Here is a 15,819-nt window from a genome sequence, read left to right on the forward strand (position 1 = left end):
GTAATATATAGCCTATTGTTATCATTTCATATGTTCTTGAATCTGTTGTGTTAAGTAGAAATGTTGTGTTAAGTATCCGTGGTTACACTGTAGCTATAAGTTGCAAGCACAGACATTTCAATTGGTTGGTTAGTAAAAGGGTTTAAGAAGAAGAAGAAAAACTAAGACGTTTTTTGGTGTTTGCTCTTTTTTTTAAAGTAATAATTAATTGAGGAATCAGTTATCCAAATTGTTAGCAATTACATTTCTGTTGATCAAGTGAATGAATATTCCATTTCATTGTGACTGAGCATACATGGAGCTACCTCTATGTGCTAAGTAAGCAGTGTTAAACACTAGCCGACCCGATTTGACACTAATGTATCAGACCCTTTTGAGTCGGTATCCTAGGAGTCTCACAAAGCCTTTACTGGCCAATCAGAGTTGAGTATACAACAACGACGACGCTGTGACATTATTCAAATGTTAGACCAGTGACAGCAGGAGAGTCACTTGGGGCCCAAACAGCTTTACCTGACTCCCTGACAACTTCAGGAAGGGCAAGTCTCAACCTGCCCACCTCAGAGGACAGCACACAAAGGGGTCAGCTGCAACACACCCTATTATTATTTAAAAGGTGGAGTTGGCAATTCAGAAGAATGCTTGTTGTCAAAAATCCCTTTGCCAAAATCAGTGAATATCTCCTCACGATCCGCTACCTGTCTGTACTGTGTGTGCGTTGAACAAAAAAAATCCATTGTTAATTAACGCACAGCCTAGGCTCTCTAAACCGTCATGCTGCTAGCTACGGTAGGCCCTTTTATAAAAAATTTAAATAAAAGTTAAACATGGATGCAGGTTTGGCCATTAACCCATTGATGACTATGGCAATCTAGGATGCATGTCCTTAATGCCTGAGGGTTTTCTGAAAAAATAGTACGAATTGTCAAGTCTACCAAAACCTTAATATCTAAGCCTGTGTAGCACATAGAAACATGAAATAAAATACATTTAAAAGTTAAGGTTCACAGGTTTTATTTAAACATGCTCCCTTAGCGCTTGCAAACCAACAAATATTTCTAAAAATCGTCAAAATTAGATGAATTAGAAAATGATTAAATATTGTTAATAAATAGATGCAATGTGTTGTGTGATTTTCGTCAGTAGTCTATAGTAGACCTTGATTCTGCGCACCAAACGCCACTAACTGTTCTGTCACCGACACAGCCGGCGTATTTTTTTTATTATTTTGTTTTATTTTTTTATTTTATTTTTTTTTGATTGACGTGATTTTCGGCAAACCACACAACTTTTGGGTGGTCACGTGGTCTTAAAAAATCAACAAAACCCACCTAATGTGTATTTGAACCAGTGACAGTGCATTCTATGCTGGGAATGCCATGAAAATTAGATAAAGTAATAATGCTGCGCGACGCAGCATCAGGCAGGAGAGCCAATGTGGCATCACGCAGCAGCCGTCATCAATGGGTTAAAAGGATATTTATCCTTTTTTTTTAAATAACATATAATATCAATGTTAAGATCCATGCTTTCCCTGAGATCTGTTTCAGTCACAGTAATATATCCCAGAATACATTGCACTGATCCCCCCGCCCCCCAGAGAACATGCCTGAACTTGTTGCATTCAGCTCTTATATAATAGGTCCATGGTTACAAACAGTGCCATTCTGCAATGATGGAGCCTAGGCCTATTTTATATTTTAAAAAAGGTGCCCATTTAAAGTGTTCCAACCCAAACATAGGGCGTCATTTCTGCAAGTAAGGGAGAGAGTGTGACAACATAACGACTCGTGTGAGCTCAATTGACTCAAAAAAAGGTGAACATTATAGAGGAAACAGCAATGGTCTTAACTGAATCCGAGTCAAACAGCAAACATGCAGCTCTTTGTCCTTCTGTCTCCACTGTAATGATACTCACTCAAAGCCCATCAGCAGCTATTACCATAGCCTCAATCAGTGTTTCACAAGCACACACAGCCGGAGCTGCCATCTGCACATCTATACAATTAAACTTTTCCAGTGCATGGCAGTTTGACTTGATTTTAGGTTCAAGTTAATTACAATAAACACATTCTACAACAAGTAAAAACATAAACGATTCAAATATAACCGGGATTTCCTTGGGGACTCATTTTGTGAACAGTCTCTTACGTATATTCTTTTTGATAGTAATTTATTACAACCTTGACAAGGCTACCGTGAGAAAAAGTGTACCATCTATAAGGGCGCACTCACAAAAGGCAATCGTACCATGCCCAATCACGATTGACCCCTAAAGTCTGAGTCTTAATTCTGTATTCTGATCCCATTTTAGCATGGGATTGTTAAAAATACATAAGTAGCAAAGAGTATAGGCTAAATAAATAAAGAACTATCTCAACCATTAGTTTATGAGGTGTTTTATGGGGCCCTAGCTCGGGGCGATTGCCTGCAGCCTTTGCATAATGGTATGTCCACCTCTGGTGATATACTCTAGGACAATCATGGGGACAGTGATTTTGCCTTCTCGGCTGGTTTCATTTGAAGGAAATTCAGACGGGTTAGTTAAGTAGGCCTATAGTTGGCTTTTACACAAGAGAAAACTAGAAATAGAGAAAATATATTCTATTATTGTTGCACTTGGATGGGCACAATGTAAAAATCATTACAAGTTTACTTATGAACAACAACAACTTGCAGGATAAAAAGAAAGACTTTGATTTTTATACTGATAGCTACATGAAGTAGGCTAGCCTAGGCCTTACATTTTTGGACTAAACGCCTATCCCCATCCAAAGAATGCTGCTGAAGTGTTCCCAAATTGACTCTACTTCTGTAGCCTATTTCTATTCATTTCCCTCCTTCACTGGTGCAGATTTGAACAGCGTTTGGCGGCAGATTTTGTGTATTGAGAGGCGAGCTATTATGTAATAGCTGGGGGTTTGTGCCATGGTTTGTGCTCAGACAGCCTGGGCGGGGGCGGGGCCGGGGCGGGACCCTGTCTGCCGAGTTCTCCCTCTACAACTTTTCGCGCTGTAGCCCAGGTAATATTAGCGCCACTCATGCCGTCCCCATCTGTCCGTTTAAGCCGCACCGCTCATTACCGCCAGCAAGCCGCAGGGACGAACGCCTAGGTGATTAAGTGAAAAGTTAATAATAGCGGGTTTCTATGTGCAGTGCAGGGCTTTACTAGTTGATGCTGGAGTAACTGTGGGAGAAATAGTAGGGGAGAAGCCAAACATCTCAGCTGAAAGTCAAAGATTGTGTATTGAACGAAGTGTCACTCTTTGAAGAAAAGAAATAACGTAAATATTACAGACTGTAAAGATAAATATATATAGTCTTTGGTAGGCTATAAAGGGAGGTGGTTGAACTCAGGAGGTCAGTAGTATGTTAGTGCAAAAATGTATTTTTTTCATATCACAAAACAATTGTTTTTAGTTGTCTAAAGGTGAACAGGACAAGTAGCCTAGCCTAATCAATGGAAGTTGTTGGCCAAAGTAAAATGACTCATTTTAAACAGTGTCTCGATTGCTCGCTTATCACCCATGAAAAGCCCTGGCTATGGGCTACATTTTAAACTTTTGTTTTCACATTGTAGGCTACAGAAAATGTTTTTATATTGAGCTCTCATGCGCCATTTATGCGCGATAGCCTTCCACACTGCTTACAATATCAGAAATTATAGCCTACTTTCTTGCTTACAGTGTTGCCTCTGGTTTTCATTTTTTAATCAGTGCCCCTTGTTTATGTGTTAGTTGTTCCAAATACTGTATTTGTTCTTAATAAGACACAAAAAAGTGCTGAGCGTGACCATTCGACATAGCTTTCATCCAAAGCCATTTCTAGTCCCGTACGCAGAAATAGTTTCAGAGTGAGACCTCCTTCGTTTACACTGTCCCTCAGGCTGGGACAGAGCGCGCCGGTTGCCCCGCCAACACAGATCAGGGGGCGTGGTCACCGCCTAGAAGCCGCGGCGGGTACACGCCTACAATAACGCTGATTGGCTTGAGCCGAGAGACGCACCCAGTGCCCTGGGAGCTGATTGGCTGGAGCAAGCCAGATGCGCGAGAGCGCCAGAAAACAAGCTTTAGCGGGTGATGCTGAAGTCTCCCCGGGTCCAGTGCAGAATTTCCGCTTACAAGATAGACTTATGAGAGGACTGGAGGGACAGGACAGTGAACGACAGCCCGCTTATTTTGAAGAGGGAAATAAGCTGCTATGTTATATTGAAGAAACAAGTCTTTGAAACTGGGCAGAGAGCCATATTGGAATATTTCATTCATTCAACAGCAGAAAAAAGGTGAGTGGTGATTTGCCAGTGGTGGTTCACTGGTTTGTAGCTGAGTAATGGTATGCTGGTCAGCTGAGCTGAGCTAGTACGGTTAGCTAAGAAGCACAGTAAAGTTGTATTAGCCTTTATGACTTTATAAATAATTATAACTTCATTGGCTTTAACCTTAACAGGTCCTGTCATTTGTAGTTTAAAAGGTATGGACTAATTTGAGCGAATTGTCCCCTTACTAAGTTGGTAACCTCTTATGTTATAACTTGGTTAACGTCATTTATTAACGTCATCTAATGAAACATTACGCTCTTAACGTACGACACCAGAAGCAGTCGATCCGATTTACCTTGTGTTGGCAATAAACCAATCAAATAGGGAAACTGATAGCTAGTTTGGTCGCAGCCGTTAGCTTGCTATGGGCTAATTAGCTGATGTTCTTTGCGCCAAATTCAGCTGACCACTCGCCTGTGGTTTTCTCTATTGGCTGTCAGTTATTGGACTCGTCCATTCATCCTGCGAAGTATTAGATAGTTATCACTGTATGATTAATCAATTTATATATTTGATTTTTTTTTATTGTATGTGGACCACAGGTTTCCAAGATGGAAGTTGAATGTCTAGCCCTGAAAGACCTCACAAGTCCAAGGAAAAGTTTCACCGTGGAGACGGAGGAGGATGGGGGTCAAAGTGAACAAAAGGTAAGGTGTCCTACTACTGCTTGGATCTAAGGTGTGGTTTGAGTAGGCTGCATTAGCAGGAGAATCAAGAGAGGTGGGTTCTGTGATTGGATCAATAGTGGTGGCATGTTAAGTTTGAGCCAAAGTTACTACTGTATAATAAATGGAATTGGTTAGGCCGGGTGTCTGGCCTCAAACAGGGGAGGTTTTCATGAAAGAAAGTAGGGAAGTAGTTGTGGAATAGAAAAAAAACAAGCCAAACAAGGCCTTGATGTATTTACAAATCAAGTGAATTTGCTTGAAAATACTTGTTTTCTTATCTAGCACTGCACCCAGTATTCATTAGCATGCCTAAGGTCTCAGTCCTTGTGTCAGCGTTTGACTTGGAGATTGTTACATTCAGCATGTTTGAAAATCAAGATTTAGCAGGATTACTAGTCTTTGAAGTGTACGGAAATTGGCAGTTGAAATCCTATTGAGTCAATGTTCCAAAGCTTAACTAAACATTTGTTACACCGCAGTTGAACTTCCACTCAACTTACTTAAACCAATCGTCTCCGTCACAGGAAAACATTTGCACGGAGAGGAGGAGATCCACGCCGCTCAAGTCCCCCGACCCGGCCGCCCTGCTGCTGTGTAGGAAAGGTTCCTTCTCTCCGGAGCTGGTGCACATGACGCCCGTCAAACACACGGCGCTGGCCGAGCCCTGGACACCCACCGCCAACCTCAAGATGCTCATCAGCGCCGCCAGCCCCGACATACGGGACAGAGAGATGAGGAAGGTTCTGTTCAGGCCCATAGAGAACGAGAAGGACGCGCCGCTCAGCCCGGGGACTGGGGCCGAAGACACGGAGGTGGAAGACTCCTGTCAGGTATGGGAAGGGCTTTAGTGGGACAATTGAACAACTCCCAAAAGAGGCTAAGAGATAGACTGTATTATTAAAAAAAAATGGCCAAATGGGTTTCATAAAGGTCTAATAATCTAGTAATTGACATCTAAAAGTTATATTCTTAAACCCACTGGGGGGAAAATCAGTTAGGGCGCACTCACACTAGGCATTTATATTCTGCCCAGGCCTGATTGATGGCTAAACTCCAATTTGTTGACAGCTAAAGCCTAGTCCGTTTGACTAGTGGTGCGGAGTGCTACACTTCTACTATGAGCAAACGCCAACAAAATGCACATTTTCCAAACCATTGCACTTACGCACGGCACAGACCAACTGGCTAAGTGTGACCGCGCCCCAAGACAGCAGTTATTGTTATTTGGTCCTATTAGAGAATTGCTCTCAGATGAAAAAGCAGAATTCTTAAAAGTCCAGCGAGAGCACTTTACTTTTTTAAAAGCTCAAATCCAACCCAATGTTTTTGGGTTTCATCTGTGTGTCCAGTTTGAAGCTGCGGAGGAAGAGGACGACACAGAGAAAAGGCCTCCCAGCAGGAAGCAGAAGAGTCTGGGTCTGCTGTGCCAGAAGTTCCTGGCCCTCTACCCCGATTACCCACCGCCACACAGCCCCATCTGGATCTCACTGGATGAGGTGGCCACCAGTCTGGGTAAGGGATTTATCCATATTTGATAGAGCTAACATTTTGGAGCAATGCACTTTGGTTTGAACAGTTTTCCTTCTAGTCCATACACTGACCCACTTGGGGAGTTTTTTTATTCAAATGTAATACTGCAGTCCTTTTACATTGGAAGTCGGAGGTGGGAATTGAGAGTGACGTCACATCTGAGTCGACTGCGTTCCAATAGCACGAATGGGAAATTACAAGACGGCATGATCGTTTGCCTTTAGTCAATCGCCTCATGATCGTTAGGCTTTAGCAATCACCTCAGGTTAGCCATTGTTAGCAATACCAGTTGATAGCAATGCTCTGTTGTATATTGTGCATCCAAATATCCCAGCAAACATATTTACATCTATAAAATGAGCAGTACCATGACATGTGTACAGGTGATTTAATGTAACACATAATACAAGAGCTATAAATGTTCTCTTATCAAAGTGTTCAATGCTGTTCACATGCCGAGCATCCGGGGGGGGCGTTCTAGTTGAAATCTCAGACTGGGAACTTAAAGAATTAAAAAATCCCTGTTAAACTAACGCAGCATTAGCATACACGTAACCAAGACTGGGTGGCTCATTTCTCTACTCTCTCACTTAACACATTGTCAGGAGTGGAGCGTCGGCGTATCTACGACATCGTCAACGTGCTGGAGTCGCTCATGATCGTGGGCCGGATGGCTAAGAACAGCTACACCTGGTACGGCCGCCAGCGTCTGGAGCCCACGCTGGAGGAGCTCCAGAGGAGGGGCCGGCAGCAGGGATACCACCTGCAGATGGAGCTCGCTGCTGAGGCCAGGGAGGCCGGAGCAGGCAGGGAGGAGGACGGAGCCGACGGAGACAGCCCCAATGGTAAGCAACTGACAGATAAGACTTGAGTTAAAAAAGAAGAGTCGGGGGGGGGGGGTTTCTTATGTTTATGAAATTCCTGGAAAATTAAAAGAAAACTGTTTTTCCACGCTTGGAAATGGTTTGGCATTAACTGTACGTTTTGGAAAACTTTGGAATATCTACAGATTTTTGCTTGTGTTTAAAACATGTTCATAGAAATCCCACAACATGTCTAACGTGATGCAAAATAGGTCCTTGTTTTACCATTTAGTTTTTATGAAAGAGTGAATGAAGTTCACAAACAGTTAGCAGTTTGCTCTTCAACAACACAAGTGCCTGGGAAGGGCATGTTTAATAATGTATGGCAAATATTGGGTAAATAGCCATGGAAAAGTTTAGAAACTAATTGGTATAAATGTGTGGTAACCCTGGTTCAAGATGGTTCCTTTACCAATTTTCATCTCTTCTATTAGCACCTTTGCATGTCGACAATGTTGACTATAAGAAGGAGCTGCACTGCAGTTTATTGTTACAATCAGTTTAATGGGCGATAAGTTAAGTGCCGGTTTCATCTCGGGAGAAGCTGCCACCGAATTATCACCACAGCTAAAGCGTCTTTCCTTTAGCCTCAAACCCCTCATAGCCAACCCAACACAGGCCAGGTTTCCATAGTGATCCTACCTCCTCGTACATGCACACAGCTCTTCATTAAGATGGTGTGTGTGTGTGTGTGTGTGTGTCTGTGTGTGTGTGTGTGTGTGTGTGTGTGTGTGTGTGTGTGTGTGTGTGTGTGTGTGTGTGTGTGTGTGTGTGTGTGTGTGTGTGTGTGTGTGGCTAGGTAATAACAGCACTCGTGAGTCGTGACAAAGAGCTAGTTTACAAAGGGAAAAGGCCTGCAGACAGCGTGGTTAATGTCTGTTGCTATTGTTGTGGCTGGCTGACTGTGGTGACCTCAGGCGATATAACAATAGGTTATAAGTGGAGTCATTTAGTCATTAGCTGCACACTGAAGCCTTTACAATGTCGTGGTTCATGATCCAATTATACTCATTATTCTAAGTGTGAAACGTTCCACTGTAGCCCAGTACGTCAACCTCAAGATGTGATGTGATGTATTATGATGGTTGGATGGTTGATACTGAGCTTTGTGGAGATTTGGGACCTTTATTTTCAAGGGTTTTGTCTTTCTCTGCAGTTGACAGGTAGGAACTTCTATCATGTTTACACTTAAGGTAATGTCACCATATTATAAGCTTTTTATAACCACCTAGCCCTTAGAAGTGGCAGTATGGTAAACCCCTGTACCATTGCTCAAAAATTCTCAATGTAGTAAATGCGTTGTCTATGCGATGGCTTTTAAACAGAATCTATGTAAAAAGATATGTCTGCATTTAACAGTGTGAAGTAAGCCAATGTTTGTGTCTGACAAAGCTGAAACGCGGCTCTGCTATTTAGAATTGATACAAATTTTAATGTTTTAAGTTTTGTTTCACTGCTTTCCATTGGTTAAAATTAAAATGGAGCAAACACAATAGAAAAGAGTTTTAATGGGTGAGCCGAATTATTGCAAATATGTCATAAGGGAGGTTCTTTGGTGTCTGTAATTCATATTGACAAATCATCAATCCTTGCTGTATGTTATGATCCAATTTCTACTTGCATTAATACAGGTCAGCTTTTCTCATATAATGTAAATTCCCAACACAAGCGCACGTCGACTAACTTATATTTTTCTATGTTTTTTTTTTTTTTTTTTAGCTGGTGGCAACAGGAAAGACAAATCTCTGCGCATCATGAGCCAGAAGTTTGTCATGCTGTTCCTGGTGTCCAAAACCCAGACGGTGACGCTGGACGCTGCCGCAAAGATCCTCATCGAAGAGAGCCAGGACTCCTCCAGTCACAGCAAGTACAAAAGTAAAGAAAGCAGCACATACATACAAAACCAGTCTGTTCTGTTGTATATCAAAACTAAACCATCCTCCTTGTATCTTCAGCTAAGGTGCGGCGGCTATACGACATTGCTAACGTGTTGACCAGCCTGGGCCTCATAAAGAAAGTCCATGTGCGAGACGAGAGAGGCAGGAAGCCGGCCTTCAAGTGGCTCGGACAAGTGGAGTTCAACAACGCTGCAAGTTCTGGTAAGACATTAAAGATAAGGGGGAACACAAGTCTACCAAATGGCAGATTCATTGACTGCATTCCAAATCACATACTCTTTATTATTCCACAACTAGTAAAATGTTAACTGATAAGAAAAGTATGTAGTTAGCAAGCATGCAGAATGCATACAATTGGGACATAAATGTATTTATTTCATCATAATATAGCACCTTGAGCTTGCCTCTTGCTTATATATCTGTCACATTGCTGCTTGTTTTTTTTATATCGGCGGCTCCGTCGATGTGACGTAACTCTCGGTGCTGGATTTTGGTTCAGAATGGCCCCAGAATGCATGCCGATTTCCACACTAAAAATCCTGACTGTATGTAGCAGGACATCCAGTTGTTTTCCAGCTACTACATCTGGCCACATTTTGGACATCCTAAATCTTTTTCTGCCATACTAAATAGCAGGGACGTATGGGGATTGGAACGCAGCCATTGTTAGCGACTGCAGTCAGTCGTTATTGCCGTCATGCTAACTCAGTCCTCATTCATTTGACCATCATCACTGACAGGTAACACTGCTGTCGCTGTGCCCGAGGCCACACAGCCAATGTCAAGCCAGGACCTTAGAAAGTCCAAGATGACGCGCCACGCCTCTTTCAACATCGCACCCAATCCTGTGTCCGTCCAGCGGCAGGTCAACTCTGCGCCCAGCAGCCCAGGAGGAGAGCACACACGTAAGACACACTCGCAGTCATGCAAATCTTTGGTCTTTGACGCTAACTGGATAGGTTATCTAAATATTCTGGTCTGATGCATTTGTTTCTTTCCTCAGGACTGACCAACCAGCAGCCTGTGGATTACTCCAAAAGGACTACTGGCAACAATGCAGTGTGTCGACTGCAGTTTGGAAACAGCACTGAGTGAGTTGAGACACACACACACACACACACACACACACACACACACACACACACACACACACTCAACCCAATGCCAAACAGTTAACTGCACACAGAGGCTCTTTTAGCTCCATCACTATTATTGTAGAGAATCCAAATCAGCTTCCTTTAACAAGGGACCAGTAGCTGTTCTTAGAAGAAAAAAACATATTATTTGAATGGTGAAACTATTCTCTTCCAAATGAACCCAGCGTTTAGTCTGAAGCTACACAATAACGTCCAAATGAAATGAACCGTGTATATCAAGTTATGATGTGCCACATTATAACTTGAAACAGTGTTGAATCTCTCATGCATAATACTGTACACTCACTGCCAGTGTTTGCATTGGCTGACGTGTTTGGCTTTAGGCTACATGTAACATGAGCCGACTGCTGTGGACACCAATCTTCTTTGTCTCCTATGACTGTGTGCCTTGGCCCCATAGACACAGAACACAATAGTTCATATTATATCTAATATTATATTATATAGAGCGGGTTGGCCGATGATCAAAGGGTTGGATTCCCGCCCTGCCACCTGTGTCATAGTTGTTGTGTCCTTGGGAAAGACACTTAATCCACCTTGCCTCGTGTGAATGTCGATAGTTAGCCTGCTATCGGTGTATGAATGTGTGAGTGAATGGTAACGTGGGAAAGGAAAACAGGTCTCCCTTGCAAAAGAGTTTTCGGTCTCAATGGGATTTACCTGTATAAATAAAGGTTAAAAAAAAAAAAAAAAAAAAAAACATGCTCAAACTTTGCCCAAGGTGGAAGTTTTAAAGCTGAATGTTGCTGATCATTTTAAAAAACAAAAACATAACTGCTTTATTAAAACAATAATGCTTCAAACCTATAATTCTAATGACTTTATACATCTTTCTTTTCCCCCCTGCAGTATGCACCCCTCTGCCACACAGCTGCAGACCCCCACCCCGCCGCCTCCTCCGTCCGTCCAACCAGAGCACCTGTTCACGGCGCCCCCCTCTCCCCGCTGCATGGCCTACCTGCCCAGCCTGTCCCAGCCCTCTGTGGTCATGCTGTACAGGGCTCCAGACAGGCCGGACCAGGGCCAGAGCTCCCCCAGGATGATGGAGGGAGGGGCGGGCAGAAAGAGGAGGAGGGAAGGAGACCAAGGGGCCGACGAAGAGACGAGAAAGAAGGGAACGGCCGGGTCAGAGGAAAGTGACATGGTGAGCTGGTGATTGTTTTAATATGTTAAAGAGGAAAATGAAATGGGATGACGTAATCATTTTGGTTCAGCAGTGAGGTAATATATCCTTGTGTTTGGGAAAGTCAACATTTTCCTGGTAGATTAGCGCGGTGGCATGGAACGCCAGTGTTAATGGCGGTTCCTTAGTTTTTCTGTGTCCAGTATCCGGTCCAGGTTGATTTATTCCCAGCGTTTCTTTTCCTTTCAGATGAGAGCTGAAGCAGTAGAGTTTTCCCAAACAGGGAACGCCAGGACCTCAGCAGGCCTCTCGTTTGACGGTGGCAACAGCAGCACTGAGCCAACCCAGCCCTCGCACTACCTCTACGTACCCAACAATGCAGGTATGTACGCAGTTTAGGCCAGGATACAGTGTCTCATCGGTGATGTGGTAGGCCGATGTTTTAATTTTATTATCATTTCCAGTGTCAACAACATCATTTGGATTTTCAATGGAAAAAAAAATATGTAAATGTAGGCCTATATATCCACCTTCTTTCCTACAACAATATACAGAGACAATTCAAATTTTTCGGCATATTTCAAATGATAAAATGAATCAAGATTAATCCATAATAATATATATGCTTAAAGTTTGTTTTTCTAAATAATCAGCAAAATGTGATGTAGAAATAACAGATCAGTTGGACCGCCTTCTACTTCCTTACAAGTTTGGGAACAATTTTTCATTCAATCTCTTTATCTACCTCCTCCAGGTCTGAACAGCCTGAACTTCCTCCTGTCTGCTGGCCAGTCTCATCAGGCGGGTCTAGCCCTCCCCCCCAGCAGCCTGGCTCTGCCCTACGTCCTGGTCCCCTCCTCGGCCCTGTCCCACTACAATCTGGTGGGCCCGGGTCTGCAGCACTTTATGGTGGGCTCCAGCCCGTACGCTCTGGCTACTACTGCAGCCTCAGAGGTCAATAGGTCCCCTGTGCCTTCACCGTCCACTCCAGAGCAGAGCAGGCTGTACTGGTCCTCAGCCAGCATGCCACACTCTCCCTCTGGGCCAAGCCACACTGTCAGCATCAATACACCGGAAGCTATGGTGAGAATATTATGCTATATTGCATCCCCCCCACACACACACATACATATCTCCGCCTTAAAAACATGTCAACTCTGGGGGCGCCCTTAGCTCCATTGGTAGGGCGTCCCCCCCCTGGGCCGGGCCCAGCAGCAGACCCGGGTTCGATTCCCGTCCGCGGTCGTTCTCTGCATGTCACTCCCCTCTCTGCCCCTTTTCACCTCTGTCTCTCTGCACTGTCAATTTAGCATAAAAATGCAAAAAAAAAAAATATATATATATATATATATCAACTGACATAATTTCAACTGACATAATTTCCTTCACCTCTCTGGTAATCAGGTACTTGCAAAATGCATATTTTGCAAGTACACAACACAGCTCGACACGAGAGCAAGTGTGGCATCTTTTTGGGGAAGGTTTCTCCTCATTTAGACACATCGCTCTAATCCAGCTTTCAGTTTTAGACAAGCTGCTAAAGCGCTGCTGGATGGAAAGTTAATGCAGCATTAGGAACAATGTGACTGAAACAACGGCCATGTTGTCCTGAGGCGAACATGTCCTCTCTTTCTCACCACGCCCACTACTATTATTATGATTATTATTATTATTATTATTATGAGTGATATGATTATGATCATTAGTTAATTGAAGGCTTCACAAGAAAACCAATGGTTCCATGTTCTTAGGCAGAGACAAAATATGCCATTTTTTTTAGGTTTTGGTTTCAAGATGTTGAACTTCAAAGTTATTTGTTCATCATATAGAGCGTTCCTAGATTTCCTACACAAGTTCTATAGGGCCGGCCTACAGGCTGAGGCTACAGACAGACAAAAAAGACAGATAAAATTAAAATTAAATGATTTTCCTCATCCACCAAAAAAGTTCATTTAAAACGAGGAGTACTCGACTCCTCACGCCCATCCCTACACAAGTTATTTTTCTTCTTTACATCCAAGACTCCCTTTACTGTCTCTACAGAAGACGTCAATGTAACTTAGTTGGGCAAAATGTAAATGTTCTTCCATCTCTCTCTGCCTTCACAGACGCCAAAGGAGACCACACCGTCTGCTTCCAAGGCTTTCTTCCAGACCCCGGGCACTCTGGGAAATGTAGTCAGCGCCGTGCCAGTCGCCCGAAAAAGAGGCTCCGCCCAGAGGAGACTGGACGTGGGCCACCCGCCCACCAGTTAGAGGAAGTGCAATAGGTGGCTGACATTAACACTCAGGTGTTGATCTTAAAAGTGAAGAAGTTGGTGCTGTGTTAGTTTATAATTTTTTTAAATTAACAGATTCCTTCCAAAATGCAAGAATATGAATGTTAGTAGAAGACTGTTTGACTTGACCTGTTTGAAATGACCTCTCGTAAAATATGAAACTCTTGAAAGAAAATAGATTTTTAAGTCTGCAAGATTTAGCCTTTTTCTTTTACCAAATGTCTCATTTTTAAAATGATACTCCTCCGTTATTGGTCTTTAATGTGAACAGTTCATGTGTGCCTCATGGTTCAATTATGGGACACTAGATTTCAGAGTGAGTGAGTGAGTGAAACAGTATTGCCAATGTGACAGTGCCCTCCTGTGGTGGGAGTCGGCCACTGCTGTGTTTTTTTTATTTTATTTTGTATTACAGCCTTAAACTTTCCCTGCTCAGAAATGATCAAGCTACCCAATTCCCCATCACTTGTGTATTATAGCCCAATTGCTATTTATATTTAGATAATATATGTCGATTACAGGGACTGTAATGGATTTTTTTTAGCACTAAGTAATTGACGAATGTATGTCTAATATTGACGTGATTGTCGTTTTAGTTGCCCCCCCCCCCCCCTTCCGGTTTGGTTAGCATAATAGGAAAAGCTATTAGCTGCTGACCACAGTTACATGGATGGTAGACTACAATTCTCTCCTGGCTCATTTCAGACATTACTGTGAGGAGAAAATCACTAAAGCCTTAAGTGTTTACAGACAGCCAGGTATCTAAAGGAACAGTTAGTTGGACTGATCCATTCATTCTATTGTCAGGAAGACAAAATGTTACCGGTGCTGTGAATATTTTCACTATCTGCAACAACAATGCCTAATGGTTAAAACACCAAACCATTTATCAAGGTTACTGGCGACTCTAAAAAAGGGGGCAATGTGACGAAATCGATGCTCTCATGGTACTTGAATACTTGTGACTTAGAAGTGGATTTGGTAGAGATATCGGAGTACTGTAAAGGATTTTTAATCCTTATTTTTAATCCAGGGAGAGCAGACTGAGTTGATATGCTCTTTTCTTTTAGTAGCACCATTCCTCGTTCATACAGTCAAAGACATTTCAGTAGACTTCCGGTATGACTACAAGCTGCTTTTTGCTGGTGGAGTGCCTTACTTAAAAAAAGGCCGGTGGTGCCTCTGTAATCTTTCTCATGTTGTACGAGGATTTGTATCAACTTGCCTTCGGGCGACCCAGCCAAAATATTGCTGCTTTGTAAAAGGGAACCTTCAGATGTCCACACCAAAAGGGTGCACAGATAATGTGTAGCCATAAAATGTACAGTTTTTATGCCTGTAACTATTTTTTTGTACATTATATTCATAGTGTCATTTATACATCTCCATGCAGAATTGTTAATTGTAATTAAATAATGACCATTGCACTGCTAGTTTTTTTAGCGGTTGTGTCCGCTGATCCAACCCTTTTACGAAACTTGGAGCTGTTCCTCCGTTGTAGCTCGGCTCTCTCTCTGTAGTGCTGGGCCAAACTGGTTCTTCCCTGTACAACTTTCACAAACTTTCATTAAAAATGGATGCTGAACAGTTCTGTCATTCGTGTGCTTTATAAGAGGGATTCGTTTTTTTTACTGTCTATACAGTTTGACAAGGTTGTGGGCGTAGCCGTTATCAAATGGTATCCATTGAAACAGTCATTGTTTTATAGAACGTTTGAGCAGAGAGCTGCCATGATTATGTTATCTGTTATAAGAACCAGCGCATAGCTCGCCTCATCTCATCCGCATTTCTGTAAAGTTTAACTTAAATGACAACATCTTTGATTTGGATTGATACACATGAAAAGCCCTTTTCAGATGCAATGTACTGATCAAATCACATAGTTCAAAGGATTTTTAGGATTTGGGTGTACAGGGGCTTTAACAAAGATATTCCAATTTACACAAAATCAGAATTATGCTCTGAAAAAAAGAATTGGCCCTTA

The 15,819-nt window shown here is 42.6% G+C and overlaps 1 protein-coding gene across 1 annotated transcript; it reads left to right on the forward strand.

Annotated features, from left to right (window-relative positions):
• Window positions 1–4,158: 4,158 nt before the first annotated feature.
• Window positions 4,159–14,311, forward strand: e2f7 (E2F transcription factor 7). The gene is made up of 13 exons (XM_080050853.1): window positions 4,159–4,282; window positions 4,861–4,965; window positions 5,511–5,816; window positions 6,336–6,498; window positions 7,122–7,361; window positions 9,099–9,254; window positions 9,335–9,478; window positions 10,018–10,182; window positions 10,281–10,368; window positions 11,284–11,578; window positions 11,807–11,939; window positions 12,312–12,640; window positions 13,666–14,311. The coding sequence occupies exons 2-13, from the start codon at window positions 4,870–4,872 to the stop codon at window positions 13,810–13,812; spliced, it is 2,262 nt and encodes a 753-aa protein (XP_079906979.1). The 5' UTR covers window positions 4,159–4,282; window positions 4,861–4,869; the 3' UTR covers window positions 13,813–14,311.
• The last annotated feature ends 1,508 nt before the right edge of the window (window positions 14,312–15,819 follow it).

Source organism: Ammodytes marinus (assembly GCF_949987685.1).
Source record: "Ammodytes marinus genome assembly, chromosome: 22".
In the NCBI taxonomy this organism is placed as follows: Eukaryota; Metazoa; Chordata; class Actinopteri; order Uranoscopiformes; family Ammodytidae; genus Ammodytes; species Ammodytes marinus.